Source organism: Protomyctophum parallelum (assembly GCF_964188405.1).
Source record: "Protomyctophum parallelum genome assembly, chromosome: 22".
Lineage (NCBI taxonomy): Eukaryota > Metazoa > Chordata > Actinopteri > Myctophiformes > Myctophidae > Protomyctophum > Protomyctophum parallelum.
The window spans coordinates 3,336,377-3,363,923 of NC_139714.1; the positions used below are offsets into that span (position 1 = coordinate 3,336,377).

At 44.3% G+C, this 27,547-nt stretch overlaps 1 protein-coding gene across 1 annotated transcript in view; it reads right to left on the reverse strand.

Annotated features, from left to right (window-relative positions):
- tbc1d22a (TBC1 domain family, member 22a) overlaps positions 1-27,547 on the reverse strand; it is a gene marked incomplete at its 3' end in the record, with an annotated part of 129,229 nt that overhangs the window by 29,824 nt on the left and 71,858 nt on the right. Inside the window, exons 10-12 of the mRNA XM_083758008.1 lie at positions 22,001-22,107; positions 11,653-11,728; positions 3,822-3,949 (exon numbers count right to left, since the gene is read on the reverse strand). Of these exons, the coding sequence (XP_083614134.1) occupies positions 3,822-3,949; positions 11,653-11,728; positions 22,001-22,107 (311 nt within the window). The remainder of the gene's footprint in view (positions 1-3,821; positions 3,950-11,652; positions 11,729-22,000; positions 22,108-27,547) is intronic.

Consider the following 27,547-nt stretch of genomic DNA (forward strand, 5'->3'; position numbering starts at 1 on the left):
TCTATCATCTCTGCCTCTCTCTCATTCTCGAGTCTACATCTCTTAAGATCGATAGACAAATAGAGAGCCATGCAGAGTCCCCTGCTCTCTCTCTCTCTGTGTGGAGTGTAAGGAGGGGCAGAAATGATAGAAAAATAAATGATACATACATTGAGAGATTATGACAGAAACAGAGCAAGGATACAGAGAGAGAGAGAGAGAGAGAGAGAGAGAGAGAGAGAGAGAGGTGGTCACACCACAGTGAGAGGAACAAAGTGGACACATTACAACACTCCCGCTCCAGTGGAAAACACGGTCGCACACACACACACAGGCAGATACTAGTACACACACACACACACACACACACACACACACACACACACACACACACACACACACACACACACACACACACACACACACACACACTCAGCCAGCTGGCAGTCATCTGATCCTACAGTATAATCTTCATCACGCAGCACTTCATGTTTCCTCTCCTGATCAGCTCAGAGTGCAGGCCTCGTCGGATCCACTGGGGGCGTTACAAAATCATAAACGCAAATGGGCCTGAGAGCCGGGGGAACATAATCTGAACCGATCCGGATCCAAGTGACCGAAAAAAACCCAGGACCTGTGAAGATCACTAAATACACATCCAGACACATACTAATAATAATAATAGCGACCACAGGTCGCATTTACTATATAAACCTGCATCTCCAGTCCGTCCGTCACCCACGCCTCCATATATGGTCATGCCTCGTGACATCATGGAGATCCTTAGATCTCCATATGTGCAGATATGGAGCCGGCCAGCAACTCTACATCTGACCTCCAACCTCAACCCCATAAATCTCCACATATGGAGCTGACCTGTTCTGACATTCCATATGTTGATCTGACCTCATCAAACCCTGTACTGTCAAGACAAGCTCCTTAAATGGCCAGTACAGAATTCATTCCATGTTGATCTGACCCCCCATGCCAAAGCGCCAGCACTCGCCCAGCAGTCTGCCGTCAACGAGGTGGATGCGTGCACGCGAACTCACCCTTTAGGGCAAGGGCACCCTTACCCTTTCTCGCAGTTAGGCGTCTTAGCGGTAGTATTGGTTTGTTTAGCCCTGTAATCGTATGCTGATGGCAGCCATTATCCATCTGTTTTCATGGGGTACGGTTCTCTTCACCAATAGTGCCCCATTAATCTTTCCTTTTTAATTACTTTATTCTATGCAGTATGTTGGACATTGATAGCTAGCACTTGTATGATCACGTGATCCAGAGCCACCTGGAGAAGAACCACAGAGTAGGAGATGGAGGCGCAAGGGCTGTCATCATGGAGACAACTGGAATGGAGGGCACAAGACCCGAGAGGATGGAGGCGTTTCATCAATGGCCTATGTTCCTTGGGGGATTTAAAGGCCTAAGTATACAAGTAACTATAATTATGCGATCCTGAAAACAAAATAAAATAAAAACTCAAAGCAAAGCTTGTTGATGAAGAAAGATTTAGAAGGCACATGGAAGGTTGGTTAACCCTGAGGTGGATTTCAGAGAAATGCCAATGTCAATGTCCGGAAGGTCAACGTAGATCAACTGACAATGACACGGCCTGTAGGGACGCCAGGTCGAACGCAATGTAAAAAAGATTCAGAAAAGTTCAGACGCGAGCAGTCGCTCACATCTACAAAAGCCCACCACAAAGACATGATTCAAAAGAACCGACACTCGAGCCACGGTCAACCGGGACGTCCGTTCTGGAGTAGGAGACGCACTGTGGACTTCCGTTAAAAGTTCACTGCTGCTCAGGCTCATCACGGCGGCCACGTTTCTAGTGCTTGGCTCAAGCTGTGCCCGTGATGCACATGCTGTGCTGGGTGGTGTGGACGGGGGTGGACATGAGAGAAGGCAGGGCAAGGACAAAGGACTGAAAACACAGTGGACACGGGGGAGAACGGCAGAGGACACATGGGGAGCGGAATGGCCCGGAGAGAAGGTTTGCGCCCTACTGAGGCTGTTGACATTCATGTGTGGAAGTGGCCTAATTCCCATGCATGCCACGATTCATACTGGAAGAGGAAGAGGGACAGTGACCAGAGACCCAGCAGAAAACAAAACTGGGTGGGTGGGTGGGTAGAGAGAGAGAGAGAGAGAGAGAGAGAGATGTACTTCATGATGAAGTACATACTAATGAACTCTAAGGTATATTAATGACGATGATGTTGAAAATGAGTGGAATTCCCCTTTATAGTTCCAACGGGATTTGGCCTAATAGATAAAAATGCACTCAATGTTGGATGTTGTCAAAATAGTGTAAAAATTAACACTTTAAAAAATGTCAGTTTAAACGACGTCAGTGAAATGAATCGTTGGCAGCATTCCTACTAATTAGCATATCACATACTGTACATTAGCAGGAATTTTGACTGGTCCATAAAAGCCTTTTATGGTCCTCCTTGTTATGTGCTAATAACCACTTACAGTACTCCTGGGCGTCCACGCATGCACATTATTAAACATTTTCAGAAAAAGTTGTAAATCATTTGAAAATAGCCATTCTGCAAGCTCACAACACGACGCAACGCGCTGTGAGCTTGTGGTTTGGCAAAAAAAATAATGACGGGTGAAACATAAAATAGGGCTCAAGTCGATTCACTTCACACTCTCTCTGCTGAAGCCATACATCACAGAGGTGCTAACTGCCTGTGGCGCGCTAATGCTGCACTAATGCTACAGCAGGAGCTGTGAAGGGTACAGCCTGAGTGTTTATTTGGCAGCGAGACAGGGGCATACAGTACGTACTGTATAGCACTGGGAACCATATAATTAAGGCCATCATTGAAGGCTAGCATTTCTGTATTTTTTTTTTAAAAGGCCATGGCACTGCGATGCAGCCTGGGATTATACACAGTGAAATCCTGAGCAATAATCTAACTCCCACGGGTGTACAAACCAAATGGACCATTTGGTTTCACTTGCACATCCCTGCGGGATCAATAAAGGTCTATCTGCTATCGCAGAATTCTGTATCGATCAGTGAATGCTGAGGCGAGGCGGTGTCGGAGACATCATTTCAAGGTGGTGGTGGCTGTGCTTTAATTACATGATATCAAGAGAATGCATATTAGACACACAGATCGGTGGAAAAAGGACAGCCATGAACAGAAGGGCTCAGACCACAGTTGTACTCACGATAAGAGTGAAACCGTTTGACATTAGGAACAAGCTGTACCCAAACAATAGATACCAGGCCTATGTCATGACTACCTGACTACCATAATAACAACAACATAAACACACACAGGCACGTACGCACTGTACACAGATACGCCTCAGAGAGAGAGACAGGCCAACAATAATAATTATAAATAATAATAATAATAATGGATTGCATTTGTATAGCGCTTACTCAAAGCGCTTACAATGGTCCATTCATTCATACATTGGGAGGTGAAGCGGCGAACAGTCCCACACTTCCCACACCAATGGTGCATGGCAACCACTGGAGGCAATGCGGGTTTCTTGCATTAATGTCCCCCCCCAAATACACACACACACACACACACACACACACACACACACACACACACACACCTCATACTGCTCTATATCTGATAATAAAGATGTAATTACAGAGCTGTCAGGATTTAGGGAAGAATACATCCTCTGGTCTTCACACGAGCGCACACACACACTGAGCCACAGCCGCCCCCAATGCAGAGGAAGACAGACACATCAATAAACACAACCATGCTGTCGGTCTCATAGGCAGACAGATTGAAAAAGAAAGACACATTTGCTACGTGTATCTATTAGTGGACATGCTGTGTGTGTGTGTGTACCTGGTAGGTGTCCCACAGTCTGATGGTGCAGCGTAGCGGCAGCTCTCTCATCAGCAGGTTATTCATCCAGCGGAAGGCAAACTGCAGATACTCCACTTCATACTGCTGCATGTGACGGTGCACGGACTCTGAGGAGACACAGTTCACTAGTTCATTCTACACGGTCTACTTGAAACGCAACCTTATAAAGGTTTCACAGCGTGGCGCCCAAAAAGAACAGCGTGTGCAAGCCAAGGTGCATACGTGACACATTATGATGGAAACTGGTTCCAGGGGTTCCGTGCTAGTTTTGACATCAGATTCTGATTTAGTCGTAGTCTTTTGAACAACACACCGGGGAGCGCACGTGCGGGCCGCAGAGGTGCCGCTCTAGGGGTTGCTCTGGTGCCAGAGATGCAGACTAGTCCATTCACGTTAAATGGAGCTTCCCCCAAAGCTGAGCCACCTCCCCGCTGTCTAAAAAAAGAACCACACAGAACATTATTAAGGACACTTTCCACCCTCGTCACTCACTGTTCAAACTGTTGCCATCAGGCAGACGGTACAGAGTGATCAAGTCAGGGACCAGCAGATTCAGGAACAGATTCTACTCCCCCAGCGGTAGTCACACTCAATGCTGCTAAGAAATGATCTGTTGCTGCAATACATATTTTTTTTGCTGCTGTCTTAAAGTGACACTTTATATGTTAATGACGTTTAGAAGCTTTAGAACACTTTCCTGGGGGTCTTTATGTGTGTAATATGTGGTTTTAGATATTTTAGATTGTAGCAGTGAGCCCAGTGTCTCTCACTTTCTTCCTGGACTACTCAGGATGTCCAGGATGTCCTGGATGTTGTCTCAGTAAACGTCTGTATTGTTCTTGCATTAATGCCCCCACACCGCACCCCCCCCCCCCCCCCCCCCAACACAAACACAACTTCTCCCAGGTGTAGAACAAGCCCACCGTGCTTGCCCGCAACACACGTATGCATGCATGTAGATGTTTATGTTACACATTGAGGGAAATTAAAATTATCATATTATATTTTTTTAAACGCCACTTAACGCCAACTAACCGGTAAATTGATCGATAAGGTTATCAAAACATATCAATTATTTTAATTAATTAATTGATCATTCCCATCCCTAGAACACACCATTTAGTATTAGTCCTATGTAGTCATCTGACAAACAACACACTGCCATCATCATATTTTTGAGATGGGGACGTCTGCAGCCAAATACACACACCTCATACTGCTCTATACCTGATAATAAAGATGTAATTACAGAGCTGTCAGGATTTAGGGAAGAACACATCCTCTGGTCTTCGTGAGCGCACACACACACACACACACCTGAGTGACACCTGACTTTAGGTGCACACAATAAATAATGCACCACACAGTCTGGCGATGCGTGACACGAGGTAAACACACTGCAATTAGCTAGCACTCGTCTCCACAGTTCAATTATCACGCCGAGCAAGAAGGGGATGAATAAGCTGAGCTCATTAGCACGAGAGAGAGAGAGAGAGAGAGAGAGAGAGAGAGAGAGAGAGAGAGAGTCGTAGGTGAAAGAACTTTTGACACATTGATCAAATCAACATGACTGGTACAATGTTTGCATGTCCAACAAATGCCCACAAAGAGGCGAAGGGAGAGGGAAAAGACAGACAATCGATTGTGTCTCTCATCAGGTGATGGCGCCCAAGAGAGGACAGGATATATAGTAGCTTTAGACCTTCATTGATCCGATGGGCGGACATCATGGGCATCAGCGAAACACACTGGACAGGACAAGGAAAAGTCGAACTGGCAGAAGGAGAAACCATCCTCTACTCGGGAAGAGACGACGACACCCACAGACAAGGTGTGGGCATACTGATGTCAAAGACAGCAGCAAGAGCCCTAATTGATTGGAAACCAGTCAATGAAAGAATCATTCAAGCCAGGTACCACTCACAACACATCAAGTTGATTATACACATCTATGCACACACAGAAGTTGCAGAAGAACAAGTAAAGGACGAATTCTACGTGAGACTTCAAGATGTATTGGACAGTCACGACATGTTGGTTGTAACAGGAGACATGAATGCTAAAGTAGGAGATGAACACCAAGATTATGAAAGGGTCATGGGCAAGCACGGGCTCAGAAAGCAGAACAAGAATAACAGAGAAAGATTGTGCGAAATGTGTGACATGAACGAGCTAGTCATAACAGGAACTCTGTTCCCACATAGAGACATACACAAAGCAACGTGGGTATCTCCGGATGGGAAGACCAAGAATCCGATAGATCATACACTAATTAATAAACGTCATCAACTGTTAGGGAAAATATGGGAACATGAGAAGATCCCAACAAACTGGAAGAAAGGGCTTATTATAAAACTAGCAAAGAAAGGAAACCTCAAAGAATGCAAGAACTCGAGAGGCATAACCCTACTCTCTGTAGTAGGAAAGATACTTGGCAGGATTATTGTAGATCACATACGAAATGGAATAGACTGCAGGCTGAGGAACAAGCTAAGCTGGTTACAGAACATCAACTGTTAGGGAAAATATGGAAACATGAGAAGATCCCAACAAACTGGAAGAAAGGGCTTATTATAAAACTAGAAACGGAATAGACTGCAGGCTGAGAAAGGAACAAGCTAAGCTGGTTACAGAACAACTGAGCAAGTCTTCATACTGCGAAACATTATAGAACAAGTCGAGTGGCAAGCAACACAATACATGAACTTTGTAGACTTTGAAAAGGCTTTCGACTCCGTCCATCACGAAGGCCTGTGGATTATTATGAAGAAGTACGGAATCCCAGAGAAGATTGTTAGAATGGTTAAAACATTTTATGAAGACTTCCAGTATGCAGTAGAAGAGCAGGGAGAAGTATGCGAAACACCTGCGTTAAACAAGGATGCAATGTCAGGGTTCTTGTTTTTGATTGTGATGGACTGGCTAATGAGAAGAACAGTTAGGCAGGGAGAGGGAATGGAATTCGATGGAAGCTGACATCAAACTTGACGACCTAGACTTCGCAGACTACATAGCGTTGCTCTCCTCTACAAAAGAGCATATTCTAAATAAAACACCACAAATGGATGAAGAAGCCAGGTGAGTAGGACTCACTCAGGATTAACATACAAAAGACAAAAACAATGAGTATTATTCCAATAAACCAGGAAATAATTCAGATTAACGGACAAGATCTTGAAGAGGTAGAGCAGTTCACTTACTTAGGAGCCACAGTTTACAAAGAGGGAGGTGGCATGAAGGACCTGAGGAGTAGAGTGTCAAAAGCAAGAGGTGCATTCATCAGACAGAAAAAGACCTGGAGCATCACGAGAAGAACCAAGCTAAAACTGTACAGGACACTAGTGATGACAGTACTGCTATACGGATGTGAAACATGGAAAATGAACAAAGGAGACAACAAGGCAGTTGACGTGTTTCATAACAGAGGCCTACGAATAATACTCTGTATACACTGGCAAGATCACGTCAGCACCAAAGACCTGCTAGAAAGAGCTGAGATGAAGCCGCTGAGTGAGGAAGATGATTGGACACATACTACGACAGGACCACAACAATGACTGCAACATAGCATTGACATGGGCACCAGAAGGGAAACGAAGGAAAGGAAGACCAAAGACCACCTGGAGGCGCACCGTTGAGAAAGAAAGACAAGAAGCAGGATGGAAATCATGGTCTGAAGTGAGGATTGCAGCAGCTGACCGTGAAAAGTGGAAGCGCTCTGTGAAGGCCACAAGGCACGAAGTAGATAGGTAATAGGTAACAGGTATTGAACTTATCTATATCTAAATAATGCAACATGCTAGAAACATATACATTTTTTCTGGGTAAAGAGGAAAGACTCTTTCATTTGAGACATTTGACATTATCACAAAATATGCTATGCGTATTGAAATATGTATGAATGAGACGTTTTTCTAAAGTGTTATACTTATATTCAAATACCAATATTTAGAAAACTGAACACGGTAGAAATTGTATATTTCGTGGTGAAAGTAGAGGATTGTAGCTTTAATTTGATGTATGGTATAGTATATGATGGCATTGTCACTTATAACACAGCATAATCATATGGGTCTTGTAATGTGAAAGTAGTGTTACAGCTTTCATTTGATGTATAGTATGTCACTGTACTATACTGCACTGTACTGTCACTATAATAGAGAATATGCTATGGGCATAACAAAAGTGTGCTGCAAACAAATGCAAATAACTCAAAAAGTCGTTTCCAGAGTCTTGTTTAGGGGAAAACCAAGCTGTATACAACTGCCTGTATCCCAATTTCTTTCCAATGTGACCGCTGTGCATAGAACCTATTGTGCCCCTTTGTGGCCTCTTCTTTCTGTTTCCCATTTTAGCATTTCTTCTCAACAAAGTTCCCATTGTTGCCGAAACGGCTCCTTTCCATCTCGCCTCTGCTTTGCAAGGAGAGGGACACAGAACAGAAAGCAAAGTTTTAGTTGTGATTCTCACCTGCACAGTTGCCAGTGTATTTGTCTTGCTTCATATGGTTACCGACAAACATACTTATCTGAGCAACCAACTGCATGACTCACAGACTATGCCACCAAATCACTTATTTATTTTCTATGTACAAAATTCACTGCAGGGATAAATCTTCACCTCACAGCCGTCCTACACAAACAGAACATGCATACACATCTACACAGGGCCTTCAGCGTCCCCGAAGTACCGGACCGCCAGAGTTAGAAGATGTCTCTCACAAAATCAGAAAAATGTATGGCGAAAAAGAACATTTGAAAATCCACAAGGGGAACCGAAAGGTACCGTGTCTTTTGAGATGCTATGAAAAAATGTAGAATGCCTGCAGTAGCACACACTGTTGAATGTAAAGTGCAAAAAAAGAAAACACTGTGGGCAAGCAAGGTGAGCTAACAGTTGACAGACTTAATATTCTACCTCTGGGATAAGTTGTTGTCGTGGGGGTGGACGTCATTAGCTCATCCTCTGGTTTGCGGTAGTAGTTTCTCTATGGAGAATGACATTGGGTAAAAAAATAAAAATAAAAACTGACTCACCGATATTGTCGGAAAGGTGGCTCTATATCGTTTACGACAGACAGTCACTCATATTTGACACAGTCTGTTTCTGCCGAAGATTTTACTAATTTGGTAGCAGTAACATAGGCGTTTTCTCACCGTCAGTTGATTCTTCATGTCCATTTGAGTCAAACTTCCTTTTGTTTCTTTTTGAAACACAGTTCTTATTTGACAGTTGACACCATATAAAAAGTCTATATAAGAATATAGCCCCAGCAAGCGTCCCTTGCAACCGGAGCGATTCCAAAAAAGGAAAAGCGAGGCAATATTAAAAGCGATACATCCCGCCTTCTCGTCTACGGCTACCCGTGCATAATTAAATGGATCTCGTTATCCCGTTAATGGCATCAAACCTGTTAATTCATGAAAATTAGTCTGTCTCGAAAAATACATTACAAAAATCAGTGTTTTTTGAGTCCCACTGCCAGCGCTTTACTCTAACTACTAGATAGAGGTTCCCCAGCCGTACTATACCTTATTTCCCTCTAGACCAAATCTCTTCAGCGAAAATAATAGATTAAGTATTCTCATCGAACGTTCACCTAATGTTTTATGGTACGGCCAGAACAGAGGCGCTAGGGTTCATAGGGTTAACATGTCATTGCAGGCAACTGGCAGCTTCAAATACACATAATTCAACCTTCAACCTCCAAGCCCCCCCTTGATAAGCTCTTCTTCGCGAAACAACTTTTCGATAAACAGGTATAAAGGTTTATGGTGGCGACTGGGATTGATTTAAGTGTGCGTGACCGAGTGATTTTTACGAGCATTGGGAGAGAATGCCAGGTGCTGGGGGCGGCAGGGAGGGTGTAGCCAATCCCCTGCCCTCCTCACTGTGTTAACTTTAATAAGGACACACGTGCTTCTCTCCTCCACACCTCGATGTATTTAATGCACTGGGAAATATGACAACGACGAACACGGGGGTGGGGGGGTGCGGGGGGCTGTAGAGTGTGTCTGTGTTCTCATGATCCCAATCATTCCATTGTAGTTCGAACTGAAGTTTTTGAAAAAATAAAAAGATACAAACCAAACACAAACTATCAGTGGTTGTCAAACTGTGTTAGGTCCTTGAGGAGTTACAGGACTGAAACTGAGAGTATGGATTAGTAGGGTCCCAAAGATAGACATTTGTATCAAACGGGGGTCCTTGGCCTGCATGTAAGTCAAACGGAGGGGTCCTTGACAGTAAACAAAGTTAGAGAACCTCATAACGACATAATTTACATGCAAGCAGCAATCTCTCCTCTCTCCTTCAGCTGACAGAGCAGGGCAGGAGCCGCACGGTGTGCGTCTCGGGAGTCTGACAAACTGTGCAGTCAGACGGGCGCGTTGATGATGTTTGATGAGAGTCCTTGTTCTGCTGCGTGATGCACGGCGTTTAAAAGCAGGAACAATTAACACATTTGTAGTCCTGCTAGTCCATGATGGAGTGAAGGGGCTCCCTGGGGAAAGGTGGCGTTGCTAATTAACACCAAGTATGAGCAAACGAACACCTGCTGTGTGTGTGTGTGTGTGTGTGTGTGTGTGTGTGTGTGTGTGTGCATTTCATTTCAATGTTTCTCTTGAGTGCGTCCCGGTGTACAAGTATGTGTGCGAGGGAGAGAGTCACTAAAATGTATCTGTTGTGTGTTGTCGTGTACTGTATATACGTACATGCAGGTATGTATCTGTGAATGTGTGTGTGCTGAGATGTGCATATGCCTAGTGCGCATAATGTAGATGTTTCTCCTGGCTGCACAAAGTGTGCGCATGTGTGTACGTGCGTGTGCACGCACGCATGTGTGTACGTGCGTGTGCACGCACGCATGTGTGTGTCCGTGCGTGCACATATATGAGCTTTCATATCACTGTTGTCAGGCAGAAAACTTTCATTTAAACGTTTTGTTAATTAATGCCCTGCTTCATCATTCAAGCGCACCACACAAAAGCTAAAAAAATCCACACGTTGTGAACTTGTAGATCGGCTAATTTAATCCGTTTTAGATTTTTAAAAATAATAGTTAAAAAGGCCTCACAGTACAACATTTCCGCCTGACAGCAACGACATGTGCATCCATGGGTATCTACGTAGGCGTTCTTCCTTGCACCGTGTGTCTGTGTGCACGCACACACACACACATATATGTACGTCTCCACGTTCTTTACATTGAAGTGTTTACCAGTGGAAGTGTTATTAGCCGGGCTCTGTTCAGCGCCGCCACCGCCACGTTACCCAGACAGCACAATCACCCACGCTCTGTGAAGCGCCGATGCAAGGACACGGAAGAGCGACAAACTCTAACCTGGAAGTTCACACGCTCTTTTAACCCATTCTGACCTGAGATCAGATTCATACGAGGTTTCCGCCGGACACACACTGGTCTGATGAACCCATTCTGACCTGAGATCAGATTCTAGAAATGTCAGTCGCTCTTCGATTTTTCAAAAATAGCAGACCTACAAGCTCGTATCGCGCCACTCGGTGGCGCGATATGAGCTTGTAGATCTGCTATTTTTAAATAGCTAAAGCATGACGTGATGCTGACACCAAAATGGGTGCCCGGTTAGAATGGGTTAAGCGTTTAAAGAAAAAGCCTGCATAAGTTCTGTGCCAAAGGAGTTGAAGTGTTTTGTTGTTTCTTTTTATTCCACACACTGCAGAAGCGAAGGCAGAGATGGAGTAAGAAAGAGGCCAAGCAACATGTAGATAATGGCTACAGGGCAATATATATAACTTTACCTGTAGCTACTGTAAGATAGAGAGGCCTTACCATCGATTCTGCTGACCAGCTCCTCCAGGGCCTTGACTTTCCTCTGGATGCCTGGCTGGGCGAACGTATAGTTGTCCTGCACAGAAACAGAATGAGTCCAGAGTCAATTCAGGCCTCTAACCACATACAGTATGCTAGGGTTGTCCTGATCGGATCAGGTGATCAGAAATAGGGGCCGATCACGTCATTTTCAAATGATGAAAATACTTTTCAGGAATTATATACACCGGTATATATGAAAAAAAGAAAAAAAGAAAATAACTGAAATGGAAAAGGAAATTTCGCTGGCTCATGCTGTCTGTGAACGCTTTGCGCCTCAGTTTTCAAAACTATATGATCCTTGCTTACAAAAAGTATGTTTTGTGTGGATGAAAAAACATTTGCGGCAGCCGTTAAATAGGGGATTTTTACTTCCTGACTGAGTTTCCGGGCCAAAACGGCTTTCAATTTAAGAGCCTCACACATTGAGTTATGTGTGGCGCTCTGCTGCAACCTCTTGAGTCACAACTAGATGGCTTTCAGTGATTTAAGGAAATGAAGAACACCATACAGTCTATCTTTTAAAACTAAGTAATACCGCCTCATGTTGGAGCGCCCCTCAAAAACATCATGAGATTATATAACATTAACAACATAAGAGTTTATGACTGACAGACAGACACACACACACACAAAACAGAGCTCACAAAACAGAGCTCTTGCATCACCTTGCTGATGATTCACACCCACCCACTCATCCACAAGAAGTTCCCTGTGGCGCTGAACTCGTACAGAAGGTACATACGCGCAAATAGAACCCATCGAGACCTCCTCGACAGAACACGAGACCACTAGGAGCCAGAGTGGGCAAAAGGATAGCATTTATAAGGGCATGAGGAATAAGTAATCTGTCAATAGGCAGCAGCCTCGTCTCCTTCTCACGATCTGTCTTCTCCTTCGTTAATGTTCTCCATTTAGATAATTATATCTAGCCCTGCTCTAATGCACCCTGGTAAACAATACTCCACACTAGAGGCCTTTTAAAATATTACCGGTATAAGTGTGTGTGTGTGTGTGTGTGTGTGTGTGTGTGTGTGTGTGTGTGTGTGTGTGTGTGTGTGTGTGTGTGTGTGTGTGTGTGCGCGCGCACGCTTAAGATTCCTTTATTTGCCATTGTGTAAAACACAGGAATTTTCTCACATATAATAAATAAATACGAACAACACAAATACAACACCGTGCAAGAAGTATAAATATAAAGTGCAGAGTTATGGATTATAGTGCAATTTTTTTTCTTTTTCAATATCGATATTTTAATAATTGATATTGATCATTTATCGCGGGAGGACGTATCGATATATATCGCAATATCGATATCTCAGCACACCCCTAATTTGGGGAGAGCCCGGCTCAAATGAGCCTGGTCAAAGTCCCCCAATAGAGCAAAACTGTCCGGGTGATTACGGTCCGCCCCCGACAGCTGTGTCTACTGCTGTGGTGACGTCAGCGTCCGGAGGAATGTAAACGCATACGAGGATAAACGGCATTGAACTCATGGGGGGAATAGAAGGGGGGGACAAAGGATGAGGAGAGATTCAATTGCAGTAGAACAGTGTTGTTGAATCACCAGCAATTGTTCACAAAAAGAACATTAGTCCGCCTCCATGCGACTTGCCAACCGCCTCGAAGTCTCCGTCAGCTCGAAACGCGGAAGGTAGTGTTGGTAAAAATGTCCAGTGGGGTTGAACACCCAATGTGCACAAGCTCTTCTTTAGTGTAAGAAGTTACACAGGACACGAAAACAGCACAGACAAAACACAGCACACGCCAACACCACAGCAGCCCTAGACGTGTGTGTGTGTGTGTGTGTGTGTGTGTGTCTGTGTCTTGTGTGTGTGTGTATGTGTGTGCGCGCGCATAAAAGTAGGAGGATGCGTGGAGGAGAGTGCTGGTTCTGACAAACAACACGTGCCAGTGTTGAAGCTAATGTGCAAGTCATGTGTGTTCAGTGCGCGCAAAAACACACGCACAGCGGAGATTCATTTATTCTATTGGTCATTCAGTGTGGCTGGAGAACAGCTGATGTGGCAAGCTAGAGAGACAAAGAGAGAGCGAGAGAGAGGATCAGAAACTTCACAGCCAGAGTTTAGCAATAAACACTTTCAGTTGCCCTTCAGCCTCAGCAGAACTGAAATGAGAAAGTGAGTGTGTGTGTGTGTGTGTGTGAGTGTGTGTGTGCACGGTGTGTGTGTGGCGAAAGTGTAGTAGAGCAGAGGTTCCCAACAACCGGTACGCGGACCGGTGCCGGCCGCCGACGACACATCTAGCCTGCCCAAAACCTAATCTAATTCCCGACCTTCACAAGGATTTTCCAAACAGTGGTGAAAAGTTGACTCTGTCTATTCGTATGAAAATGCCAAGGATTCGTCAGCGGACGCGTCAGTGACTGTGATTTATTAACGGCTTCGATCTTTACCGTTCATGTGTTCTCTGCGGGCGGAAGCAGCAGTAATAACAGCTGTAGCCTATTTTGTCACGATCGTGCTAATGAAACAAAACTCTACACGCCCATTATTTTTCACCCAATAACAATGATCAAACATCTCAAATAAATCCAGTAAAGGGTCAACTAATGTACGGTGGGCGGGACAAACCTGAGGTTTGGTGAATTAACAGAGTTATCGATTGACTCTTGAGAGGCTGTTTGTTTATAAATGAGCTACGATCCGACTGGACTATAAGTCATGGCAAGCTGGTCTGAGGTTGGAGATAGTACTTCATTGATTGGCTGCTATAGAAGTTATTCCTGGCCGATTACTGGGTGGAAACACATAATATGCTCTCTACCTGTGCTCAAATGGTTTGTCACATTATTAATCAGTTACAAAGTAAAACAAACACGTCTGATCAAGTACGAGAATCCATAGAGCGAGATATCACTATAATGGCAACCGGAACACTCAAACATTCACGCTCCGAGGAAAGACCCCAGAGCGGAAATAGGGGGGCGTGACCAGGAATACCATGTAGGCTATACTTCGTTGCACAAGGACATTGCACACTAAAAGTGGCTCAATGTGTGTGAGTGAGTGTGTGAGTGTGAGAGTGAGAGTGAGAGTGAGAGTGAGAGAGAGTAATGTATCATCAAGTCAATTTTCCTTGCTCCGCTAAACAACCCCTCATAATTCCTCCTATGCTTCAGTCACTCCATCCTCTGCCTCGTGTGTGTGTGTGTGTGTGTGTGTGTGTGTGTGTGTGTGTGTATTGTTCTGATTAAAAACATAGCAGGCTGCATAAGACTGACCCAAATCGTACAATAGTACACTGTGATGCAAGCAACAAAAAAAATCCTTTTTGAACTGTACTTCTACTTTTTACTCGAGTATAGTTCAAAGTGTCCTTGAGTAAGACACCCCTAACTGTGCCTGATGTGCACGTTGGTGATTGGTTGGACAAATGCGAATCTCAGTACTTTAATACGTGTGTACTTGCATTACAATATTATTAGTACAGCAGTGTCCTTTCTGTGTGTGCACGTGCACTCGCAGTCTCACATCTGCTTTTTTATCTCGTCTAATTAGGCAGTGGAAGGCTTTGGTTCCCTTCCTCTGGAGATCACTTCATTCCACCAAGGCCAATCACTGTCTCATCTCCACTAGCCCCACACACTTACTATATGCTACTAACACACACACACTGAAGGACACATGAAGAATCGCACACATGCATACGCAAGCCTGGTGTCCAGACAGAGCATATTCTCCACTCACATGGGCGCACACACGCGCGTGCGCATGTGTGTGTGTGTGTGTGTGTGTGTGTGTGTGTGTAAGAGAGAGAGAGAGATGAGTGACAAGCCGTGGTAGCGCAGAGGACCCACAGGGAGAGAAGGAACAGAATGTGGCGTCTGGCCTTAACTGGTCTAGACTGCTGTCTGTTGCTAGACATTGGACCCCTCGGACCCCCTGCTCCGTTTCCGGAGACACCGTCTCCACTCAGTGCCACTAGAGCATCTGGAAACAGACGGTTCCCTTTGATCCTCTCTCTCTCTCTCTCTCTCTCTCTCATATCAGAAAGTGTTTACAACTAGCTTGTCGAATTCAGAGGTTCTCAAACTTTGTTATTGTTTTATTTCCAGGACTCCCAGAACTCTGAAAGAGTACAAATGGAGAAGGATGTCAAATGTCAGCGAACAGCAGCACTGGAGTTGCAGTCTCGAAGGAAACGGTAGTAGATGATTGCCAATTTACCAGGACGTCTAATACTTTGGGTTTTCTATCCCACCAGGACCTCTAGTACGGAAACTTTGTCCATCCTATCAGGAACTCTAGTACTGATGTTTTGTCCATCCTATCAGGAACTCTAGTACTGATGTTTTGTCCATCCTATCAGGAACTCTAGTACTGATGTTTTGTCCATCCTATCAGGAACTCTAGTACTGATGTTTTGTCCATCCTATCAGGAACTCTAGTACTGATGTTTTGTCCATCCTATCAGGAACTCTAGTACTGATGTTTTGTCCATCCTATCAGGAACTCTAGTACTGATGTTTTGTCTATCCTATCAGGAACTCTAGTACTGATGTTTTGTCCATCCTATCAGGAACTCTAGTACTGATGTTTTGTCCATCCTATCAGGAACTCTAGTACTGATGTTTTGTCCATCCTATCAGGAACTCTAGTACTGATGTTTTGTCTTATGTCTATCCTATCAGGAACTCTAGTACTGATGTGTTGTCTTAGTCTATCCTATCAGGAACTCTAGTACTGATGTTTTGTCTATGTCTATCCTATCAGGAACTCTAGTACTGATGTTTTGTCCATCCTATCAGGAACTCTAGTACTGATGTTTTGTCCATCCTATCAGGAACTCTAGTACTGATGTTTTGTCCATCCTATCAGGAACTCTAGTACTGATGTTTTGTCCATCCTATCAGGAACTCTAGTACTGATGTGTTGTCTATGTCTATCCTATCAGGAACTCTAGTACTGATGTTTTGTCTATGTCTATCCTATCAGGAACTCTAGTACTGATGTTTTGTCTATGTCTATCCTATCAGGAACTCTAGTACTGATGTTTTGTCTAACCTACCAGGAACTCTAGTACTGATGTTTTGTCCATCCTATCAGGAACTCTAGTACTGATGTTTTGTCCATCCTATCAGGAACTCTAGTACTGATGTTTTGTCCATCCTATCAGGAACTCTAGTACTGATGTTTTGTCCATCCTATCAGGAACTCTAGTACTGATGTTTTGTCCATCCTATCAGGAACTCTAGTACTGATGTTTTGTCTATGTCTATCCTATCAGGAACTCTAGTACTGATGTTTTGTCTATCCTATCAGGAACTCTAGTACTGATGTTTTGTCTATCCTATCAGGAACTCTAGTACTGATGTTTTGTCTATCCTATCAGGAACTCTAGTACTGATGTTTTGTCTATGTCTATCCTATCAGGAACTCTAGTACTGATGTGTTGTCTATGTCTATCCTATCAGGAACTCTAGTACTGATGTTTTGTCTATCCTATCAGGAACTCTAGTACTGATGTTTTGTCTATGTCTATCCTATCAGGAACTCTAGTACTGATGTGTTGTCTATGTCTATCCTATCAGGAACTCTAGTACTGATGTTTTGTCTATCCTATCAGGAACTCTAGTACTGATGTTTTGTCTATGTCTATCCTATCAGGAACTCTAGTACTGATGTGTTGTCTATGTCTATCCTATCAGGAACTCTAGTACTGATGTTTTGTCTATGTCTATCCTATCAGGAACTCTAGTACTGATGTTTTGTCTATGTCTATCCTATCAGGAACTCTAGTACTGATGTTTTGTCTAACCTACCAGGAACTCTAGTACTGATGTTTTGTCCATCCTATCAGGAACTCTAGTACTGATGTTTTGTCCATCCTATCAGGAACTCTAGTACTGATGTTTTGTCCATCCTATCAGGAACTCTAGTACTGATGTTTTGTCCATCCTATCAGGAACTCTAGTACTGATGTTTTGTCCATCCTATCAGGAACTCTAGTACTGATGTTTTGTCTATGTCTATCCTATCAGGAACTCTAGTACTGATGTGTTGTCTATGTCTATCCTATCAGGAACTCTAGTACTGATGTTTTGTCTAACCTACCAGGACCTCTAGTACTGATGTTTTGTCTAACCTACCAGGACCTCTAGTACTGATGTTTTGTCTATCCTATCAGGACATCTAGTACTGATGTTTGTCTATCCTGTCTATCCAAGATATTTATTTTGCAATCACCTGGGTTTGCAGGTCTAATTAGTTCCTGAATAGAAGTTAACAAGGACAACGACACTGGAGTTCCTGGTAGGATATTAAGGCAGCAGGGTTCACAGCCCTGCTTGTGTGCCAGGCCTGTGATGTAAAGCACAACTGACAGCATCCTACTGGGTGCCCTCTGAACAAAAGGCTCAAAAAATGTATAGAGTTAAAGCCCCCTTGTGTGCAAACTGTTCATCACCAGGCTTTCCACCACATTCTAAAACTAAGCCATGTTTAGATGACAAAAAAACAAAACGAAACAAAAAAGACATCATGTTGGCCTCTTTGTTCCTCACATAATTGGAGGTGCACGGCATCTGATAGACCAGATCGGATACCGGGAAATGGTATTGATACGGGGCTACATCCTCGATTGTTCTATACGGTAGAACGCGTTGTACCACTAGATTGACTAGAATGTCAAGAGAGATTACACAGTGCAGTGCAATAGAGGGCAAGATGTTTTCATGACAGGTACAGACTGCTGTTGTGCGATGTTGGCTTACGTTCTAAACACATTTGTTGTTACTCCTGGAGGAGAGGGAGACAACCACAAGCTACGTGACTGACTGGAATGTTTAGGGAGCCACTGGATACTTTGAGTGCTACTGATGTGTGAATGATTGCTGCAGTGTGTACCAGAGCAGCACTGAACAATAAGTCATTTTGTAGGCAAGTAGATATTCTCAACCGTTTTTAATATCAAGGACCCCCACTGTCCCCAGTTTGATATGCATTTGACCACGGACCCCCGTTTTTGGGGCCCTAATCTACACTGTACAATCCATGTTATAATAAGTGTTCAATAGAAAGACCAATGTGTAGGAAAAAAATAAAATAAATTCCAGCAAACAAAATAAACAATTTAGCGAAAGATCCAGCATGCATGGTCAGAGCTGTGGCACACTCTCGATGGAGTCATGCAATCTTTCATCAGTACCACTCGTTATTGGATATAATATCAGAATAATATAAGGTAATATAAGGTAAGAAAATGGTTTAAGCAGATGGTTATTCTCTTTTAAGTGAACATAAAATTCATCGGGTCAGGATAAAGAACTATTTATTTATGCATTTACAAAAAAATACTTCTCTACAAATCATCCAGCCAGCCGCCAGGTATTGCACTGTACACCCAAATGCATGCCAGAACACACAAGGCAGTATTTCTGTGGCTGCTGTCTGCAAAGAGAGATGCGATATTCCATCATATGAGCGTACACATGCTCTGCCATCTGTGTTAGAATCCACCTATAATGGCATGCCAAAGATAGCTAGGCCAGGTTGAAAGTGGTTAACCCATTTTATGTGAACTACCTGGATAAACTCGCTGATGTGACTTCAAAGTATCATCCGCATATTTGTGTGTGTGTGTGTGTGTGTGTGTGTGTGTGTGTGTGTGTGTGTGTGTGTGTGTGTGTGTGTGTGTGTGCGTGCGCGTGCGTGTGCGTACGTGCGTGCAGCTCGCAGCTGCTACTGTAGGCGGCTTGTTTGATGTGGAAATGTGCCGTGGAATAGAGGCAACACATGTACACATGCACACACACCATGGGCATACATAAATGTACGACTCAGTGTGTGCTTGCCTATACATACACAGTCACACACAAACAGGTGCACGTACAGGTGAGATCCCTTTGGGTCTGCGTGTGTGTGCATGCGTGCGTGTCTGTGCAAGTGGATTCAAACAAAGAAAAATGGACATAAGGCCAGACAACAGATTTTCTGCCAGACAGTAAGCACACGTGCAAACACACACACACACACACACACACACACACACACACACACACACACACACACACACACACACACACACACACACACACACACACACACACACACACACACACACACACACACACACACACACACACACACACACACACACACATGTCCGCTGTGTTTTGTTGAGGGGCTGTCTCTTAAAACTACTAATTGGTACTAATTTGGCCTCCTCCAAGCTAACAGCTGGTTAGCGCACATTCTCACACAAATTGCTATACAGCAGAAACTGGCAATTTTAGAACTAAACACAGTCAATGTTTAGGTGAAACTCTGCGGCTTTCCAAACGTCTCATAAATTCCATGAAGACCGAGTTCCTCAGGGTTCTGCACGAGTGTCTTTTCTGTTACCTTATGTGTTCGCTGAAAATGGCAATGTGACAGGACGTGAGCTCGTGGATGCTCAGGTTTAGGTGGTTAAAGCGTTGGGGCTGGGGGATGTGACTTCAATCAGTGATCATCATCGGTTTAAACCATTTAGGCCTGACGGCGAAAAAAAAAAAAAACGTTCGCTGTGAAATAATATATATTCAAAGATTTGTACCACATTTTTAACGATTTTTCAAAAATAGCAGACCTACAAGTTCATAGCGTGCCACTCGGTGGCGCGCGCAAACTATTTCATTGGCCACCGACCCCCATCTGAAAATAATTTTGTTCCAGGGACCCCCCAGAAGCAAAGATTTGAGTTAAAAACGTTTGGTGTGAAAGAATATATATTCAAAGATTTGTGCCACATTTTCAAGATTAAAAAAAAGCAAATCTACAAGCTTGTTGTGTTGTGCGGAACTATGAGCTTGTAGATCTGCTATTTTTCAAAAGTATAAAATAATGCTTAAAACACCAAAAGGGGTTCCAGTCCATAAAAGTCCGCTTTCTAGGCACCGCTGGGTTGGACTGGACTCTGTGCAGTACAGTCCCCGGTGGACGAAAGCCACCGGGGACGTTTCAAGCTTGTACTGCAGATTTGCTATTTTTTTTCCTACTTTTGTATGGCGCTGTAGTATCAAGTCGAGTTAAAATGTGGAGATAAGGGGTTTCCTCCCGACGGCGGCGATATGGAGTGGGACCTCAACACGTCAAGATTGGGACGAGACACGAGAATGACTTGATGTCGCCGTCGACAGTGAATGCACTGAATGTAAGCATGCACCTGCAAGTGCACGTGTGCTGTAATCAAAGTAGCTTTCCCTCATTCATTCATTGGCCCATCTCTCTCTCTCCCTCTCTCCCTCCCTCCCCTCCCCTCCCCTCCCCAGTTAAGTCCAATAGTATGCTGTGGATATGAGAGGGGTCACCGCGAGGTGAGAGTTGATCACAAACTAATTACCTGAGCCGGTTGTCAGAGTGTTTAGAGAGAGTTTAAAGATAAATACTGGCATTCCCTGGTGCCCTGCAAATAATTAGACGGTAGAAAAGGTCACACTGACACACACACACAAGAACAAATGTATGCACGATCATGTGTATACCATCTGATCACATAGTCGCACCACCCATGTAGGCAAGTAGATGTTTTAACAAACTCAAACTGGGAAAGCATCCGTGTAATTTTAGCGATGGCTGTTAAAAAAAAGCCCATTTAAAGACACACACACACACACACACACACACACACACACACACGATAACTGGTATTCCATCAATGGAATGGATTGATCAGTGTTCAGCCAGCTAGATGTACTGTGCAAACGCTAAAGACAAAGTACTCTAAAGGATAAAACCAGATGTGTCTGAATGCAACAGTATCAGTCAGTGTGACAACAGACCCATGATTCCATTTATGTTGTAAAAGCACCATTTGTGAGGTCTGTGCAGCTGTCCAAACCTCTAGCGAAGTAAAAGCATTGCACCATTAATTAATTGGTGATGCAAGAGGGCAATTTATGTCATTAAAGTTCTAATCTGGCATTAAAAATATTGCTCAGTTCTTGCTTTGTGTGTTTGTACTGTATGTGTGTGTGTGTGTGTGTGTGTGTGTGTGTGTGTGTGTGTGTGTGTGTGTGTGTGCGTGCGACGCACGCATGGGTGTGTGTTTGTTTTAAGACAATTTTGTAATTTACTGAACAGTGAAATGAAACACTTTTCTGTGCAGAAACTATAAATAACAACATAACAAATAACATAGTTCCAGGAGTTCCCACCATTGAGAGTGACTGAGTAAATGACGTTGATGCTTAATGCGTTTGCTAATTATGTGGCCGCACACAATAATTGCTGCTTGGCATGTGTCACCGTCATACGACAAACTGATCAACTGTTCATATTTTCAGCACACACACACACACAGTTACCTGGATGCCATCCAGTAGTTTGCTCATGCACCAGAAGCTGTCAGCTTCAATGTTCTTCAGAGCCTCCTCTTGTAGACTGGACACATCAAAATTCTCCACCTCTTCCTCTACAAAGAGAGAGAGAGAGAGAGAGAGAGAGAGAGAGAGAGAGAGAGAGAGAGGGGGAGAGAGGGGGGGATTGTGGATTTAGCAATAAACACTTGCAGTTGCCCTTTAGCCTCAGAAGTCATTATTAACCACAAGATTTGAAGAAACAGATAGCAGGTTAGAGAGACAGAGACACTGTAGATATGGAGATGGACAGACACAGAAACAGAGGAGGGAGTAGAGGAGAGAGTGAGATAGATAGTCTGTTAGGTGACGAGGGAATGAGAGTGTGCTAGGGAGAGCCTGGCACAAGGGAATGAGTGACAAGACAAGGAAACATGGGAACACATGGGACCACAATGGTAACAAGCCATCAAGGCTATTTTGAAATTATCCTTATAGCGTTGCTTGAGCAATTTTACTTGCTGTACTGTTTGCAAATTGTTAACAAAGTAATCAATCGATCGATTGACCAAGGAAGCCTGGAAAAGAATGCTAGGGAAAGATGTAACAATGTAACTCTGCAAGGGAATAAGAGAGACTGCAAAGGAAATTGCTGTTTTGTGAAGATTCTGCAGTATCATATGCTTATGAAACTTCATCATTAGCTGACAGACATTAGCGACAGCCTAACGTTATAGTTTATCTGTTCACTGACTAAGTCTGTGAAACTCTTTCCATCTTTACTCAAGTTGCATTATGTGTACACTGTTCTCAATAAAACGGTTATGAAACGCTATTAATTTTGTGCCGTGACAACCATTATTACATGTCGTGTTGAAATGGCAGCTTTGGCGTTTGGATGGGGGGCCCTCTAGCACTAGCATATCTGAGAGGTCATTTTGACCGTTTTTTATTTATTTTGAAGTTGATTATCTTTGCCCATGAAGCTTTCAGAAGGTTCCCCTTCCATGACCATCATCATCCATCACCATTCTATCATCTCAGAAATGTTTGACATCTGAAAAAAAATCTAAAAGTGAATTTAAGCACATGCTACTTGTGTCTGATTTTACTCCAGACATGCTAGTGCTAGTATTATAGGCTATGAGCTTAAAATTAATGATGTAAATATTTGAATACTTTCGAATATAAAAAATAATAAAGCAATTAAATTTGAATGGGATTATAGAGGTGAACTGACCGCCCTACCCTCTACATCCTCAAAGTTGCCCAAACCTGTTCTAGAAATCCAGACAACTCTCCACCTGGTATGTAGGTAACCCTTTTAAAGGGTGCAGAGCAACGTAGCAGCGCGGCGGTGTTAATATCCACCAGTCAGACAGACACTGCGTTGGACTGCATGCCGCGTGCTTTTCCTGTCCATTCCAGGCTTGCCAACGAGCGCTGCGCGGCTGACTGGAACAGTGAGTGTCATCCAGTGCCATTAATGCCAGCGGTGTGTGACAGAGTACTGGGTTTGTGACAGGACTGTGACAAGAGACACTGACAGCCACCGGGAGAGAGGAGACGGGATCTAGTGTGATTATAGCAATATGAGAGAGAGAGAGAGAGAGAGAGAGAGAGAGAGAGAGTGTGTATATGCGTGTGTGTGTGTGTGTGTGTGTGTGTGTGTGTGTGTGTGTGTGTGTGTGTGTGTGTTTGGGGGGGGGGGGGGTGTAGGTACACTGGTAAGTATGTGTGTGGAGTTCAGTATTATGTGCTTGTATGTCTGTATGTACTGTGACTTTTGTGGAATATCGTTGTCAGTATGACACGCCCCCCCCACACCACCACCACCCACACACACACGTATGTAGGACCTGGCAATCTTGCCTGGTATCCTTGGCAACTCCAGTGGAACATGGCCAAGAATGTAGTGAACAGTACAGTCTATTAGACGGTTGTGGTGTGTGGGTGTGTGTGTGTGTGTGTGTGTGTGTGTGTGTGTGTGTGTGTGTGTGTGTGTGCGCGCGCGCACGCACGTGCGTCAGAAAGGGAGAAACAGACACAGAGTGGTGAGGGAGATAGAACGGGAGATAAGAGCGGGAAAGAGAAATAGGGCGAGGGACACACATCATCATCATAAGTTTTCGACCGCGAGATCATGGATTTCACAATGCCACACCAGACGTCCCGGTCCTTCATTGCCACCCCCAGTTCCTGCTTACTGATGCATGTGTCCCTAGCGATGACATCAGGGAACGGCAGTTTTCTACCTCTGGTCAGGCAGGATTACAGAGAAGGAGGGAAGATATAAGCTCATGGTCAGCTCTGTAGTAGTGGCCGGCAAACTGTGTTCTTCTCGGACTAGTGAAGTAACACGAGGAAGGTAGCCGTATATTAGAATTGGAAGGTGGGTGTAAGTGCCATCCAGCCGTTTCTCTAATTTATTTAGTCTCGGACCCATAGAGTAGAATCGGCTCTACGGTTGTTTATCCCATTCTGACCTGAGATCAGATTCATACGAGGTTTCCGCCGGACACACACTGGTCTGATGAACCCATTCTGACCTGAGATCAGATTCTAAAAATGTCAGTCGCTCTTCGATTTTTCAAAAATAGCAGACCTACAAGCTCGTATCGCGCCACTCGGTGGCGCGATATGAGCTTGTAGATCTGCTATTTTTAAATAGCTAAAGCATAACATGATGCTGACACCAAAATGGGTGCCCGGTCAGAATGGGTTATACATATTTTTTTACTTTGAACCTCTTGTAATGACAAGATCGTATGCATGTCATTGCAGGCTGACCAGGCCATACCCTTCCTACATCATTACTTCCTACACCTACTGTACAAGTCATTTTGGGAAGAAGATATATATGAACCCAAATATGTTTAGTCATCAACCTGTTTCAAAGGAGTGCCGTTATGTGTTTTGATAACGTGGCACAACAACAACAATGCCACAACAGTATCTCATATGTTCATACATTGTTTGATGTCATTGACAGAGTCGGAACAACTCATGACCCTGTCCTGGGTGCCCAACCAGAGTTTGAGAAACCAGGGGGCTTGACACAACCATTCGGCAGGGTTCATGCAGGCAGTTCAGAGCACACAAGATGATGGATGGACACACACACACACACACACACACACACACACACCTCACCCACCAAAGTGTGCAATCAGTCTTTTGTCCCCGCTTAAGTGTCGTCTGTCCTGGGCCACGTTCCAAACAGAGACCTTGACTCTACAGCAGATTAGGAGGGACAGCTTCCAAGTGTCCAGGGGGGTCAAACGGGAATTGGGCATAGCTCATCACAATAACAAGGACACAGAGCGAAGGGGAGGGAGAGAGGGAGAGAGAGAGAGAGAGAGAGAGAGAGAGAGAGAGAGAGAGAGAGAGAGAGAGAGAGAGAGAGAGAGAGAGAGAGAGAGAGAGGTGTTCGTTCTGAAGTGAGTGCAGTCACTGTGTCTTGTCTGACATTGGAACACAAGGCAACAGTGGCCCCTGTGGCCACGGCAGGAAGTGCCAGTGCAACTGGCTGCTGTCCTGATTATGGTACACAGTACTTCGGACTCTTTTTAGAGTCTCTCTCTCTCTCTCTCTCTTGAGAGCGCACAGATGGATATGAGCCATGTGATGTCGGCACCATCTCGCACTCCAAGCTGTGAAGGACTGTCTAGCTATCAAGCCTGGACGATGATGTATTTATTTCAAACAACATAAACATAGTCATTATTGATCAAATCAAATTGATCAATTACATGTCAGTTGATATTAAATACTTTGGGTGCCAAGATACCTCGTACTTTAATTCAAACCCGTCAGCTGCCAACTATGAGATATGTCGTACTTAATCGCTTTATATGGATATGCGGTCTCGCAAAAAAATTACGTTTAGCCCTGAGCCGGTTGCTAGGCAATGCCTTGCAAAGTCCCACCTGGCCTGTTTCGTGTGCACGGGCAATTTTCTCGGAAAGTAGGGCGCTATCCGTGGTGGGGATCAGATCCGCGAGGTTCAGGGCTCATTTCTGATCTATAATTTTTTATCGAACGATTTTGCAACCCATTTTTTCACCCAGTGTCAATTATCTAATGTAATCCTGGGTGCTACACTTCCTCTGCCAACCTGGGGGGTTCTTTTCACCTGACAGGGGGGAGTTAGCCCGGCCGGACGTAGCGCGTGGAAGGAACACGTTATTCCGACCAGTTCCTTTCCCCTCCATCAGGCGCCCTGGCTGGCCAGGGGGAGGTAGTTTAGAGACCAGGATTACTGCATGTTTTTAGGGGACATGCAAACTCCACACAGAAAGGCCCTTTCGCCAACCCCGCCTCGGGTATGGGCACTGATGACCCGGAGGAGAGAACACGCCCCCAGTGCCCACAGCGATCCCAGGACCTTCTAGCTCTAACAGCAATACCGACTGTGCCACCTGATTTTACTTTTCTGGAGAAAGACAGCTAGCGTGAGCTGACACTAGCATTAGCAATTTTGCTTCATGAGATTTTGCTAATGAAAAAAAACGGAAGAGCTTCAGAGTGAAAGCGCACTGCATCTCGCTGGTGGCCAAGTGATATCGCTGGTGGTCACACGGTGGCAGTGGAAGAATTAAGTTCAGCTGTTTAGCTGCCTGTGTTTTTGGAAGTGGCTAGGTGGCGCTGACACACTTCCAGATAATAATAATAATAATAATAATAACTTCCAGATAAGACCAGTCACGTATGTGTGGAACCATTTCCATCAAACTTCCTAGTACAGCCGTTTGTTTACATACACCAATGCAGCGTGGTTCTGCGACTAGCCATTGTGAACAGACGTGAGCCATGACATCACACATGTTGGCATTTACATGGAGACGCGAGGCGGATCGTTTTCAATGATTTCCACTCCGGAAGGTTGTTTCACTTTGTTGTGAAACAAAGGATAACGCTGCTGCCGTCTAAACAGCTGGTGCATCCGATATTTTATTTGTGCTGTTTTCTCTAGAGGCTGTTGTCGTCTAAGTCGCCTTACTCAAACTGTGTCATCATCACACAGACAGCCCTGACACGCACACGCACGCACGCACACACACCCCAACAGTGAGGCCTTTGTTGATTTTGTGAGAACAAAACCCTGACAAGGCTTTGCAAATCAAAACATTCAAACTGAGAGAGAGAGAGAGAGAGAGAGAGAGAGAGAGAACCCATCAACAAATAAAGAGATGAAACTCTCAAGGTTTATCTTAATTTTCATACAGCCAGCATTAACTGGACTCACCCTTAGAGTATATATTTCTAGAGAAGGCACCCAGAGGAAACCCTGAGGCGAAATGGACATAGTGGCCGGAATTGGTAGTGCAGCTCGAGCCAGCGCTGCTCCGTTGACTATCATTGCGCACGTTCATGTGATTGGGGCCATGACACGTGAACGAATGTTTCATACGTGAACGCGCACAAACGGCACAATGATAGTCAACGGCAGCGCGTTCATGTGTTTGGGGCCAATCCGTCCCAGAATGCACTCTGTTCCTACCAGGAAGGAGGAGTGAATCCGCCTCATGCGCTTTTGAGCAACTTAATGCAAGT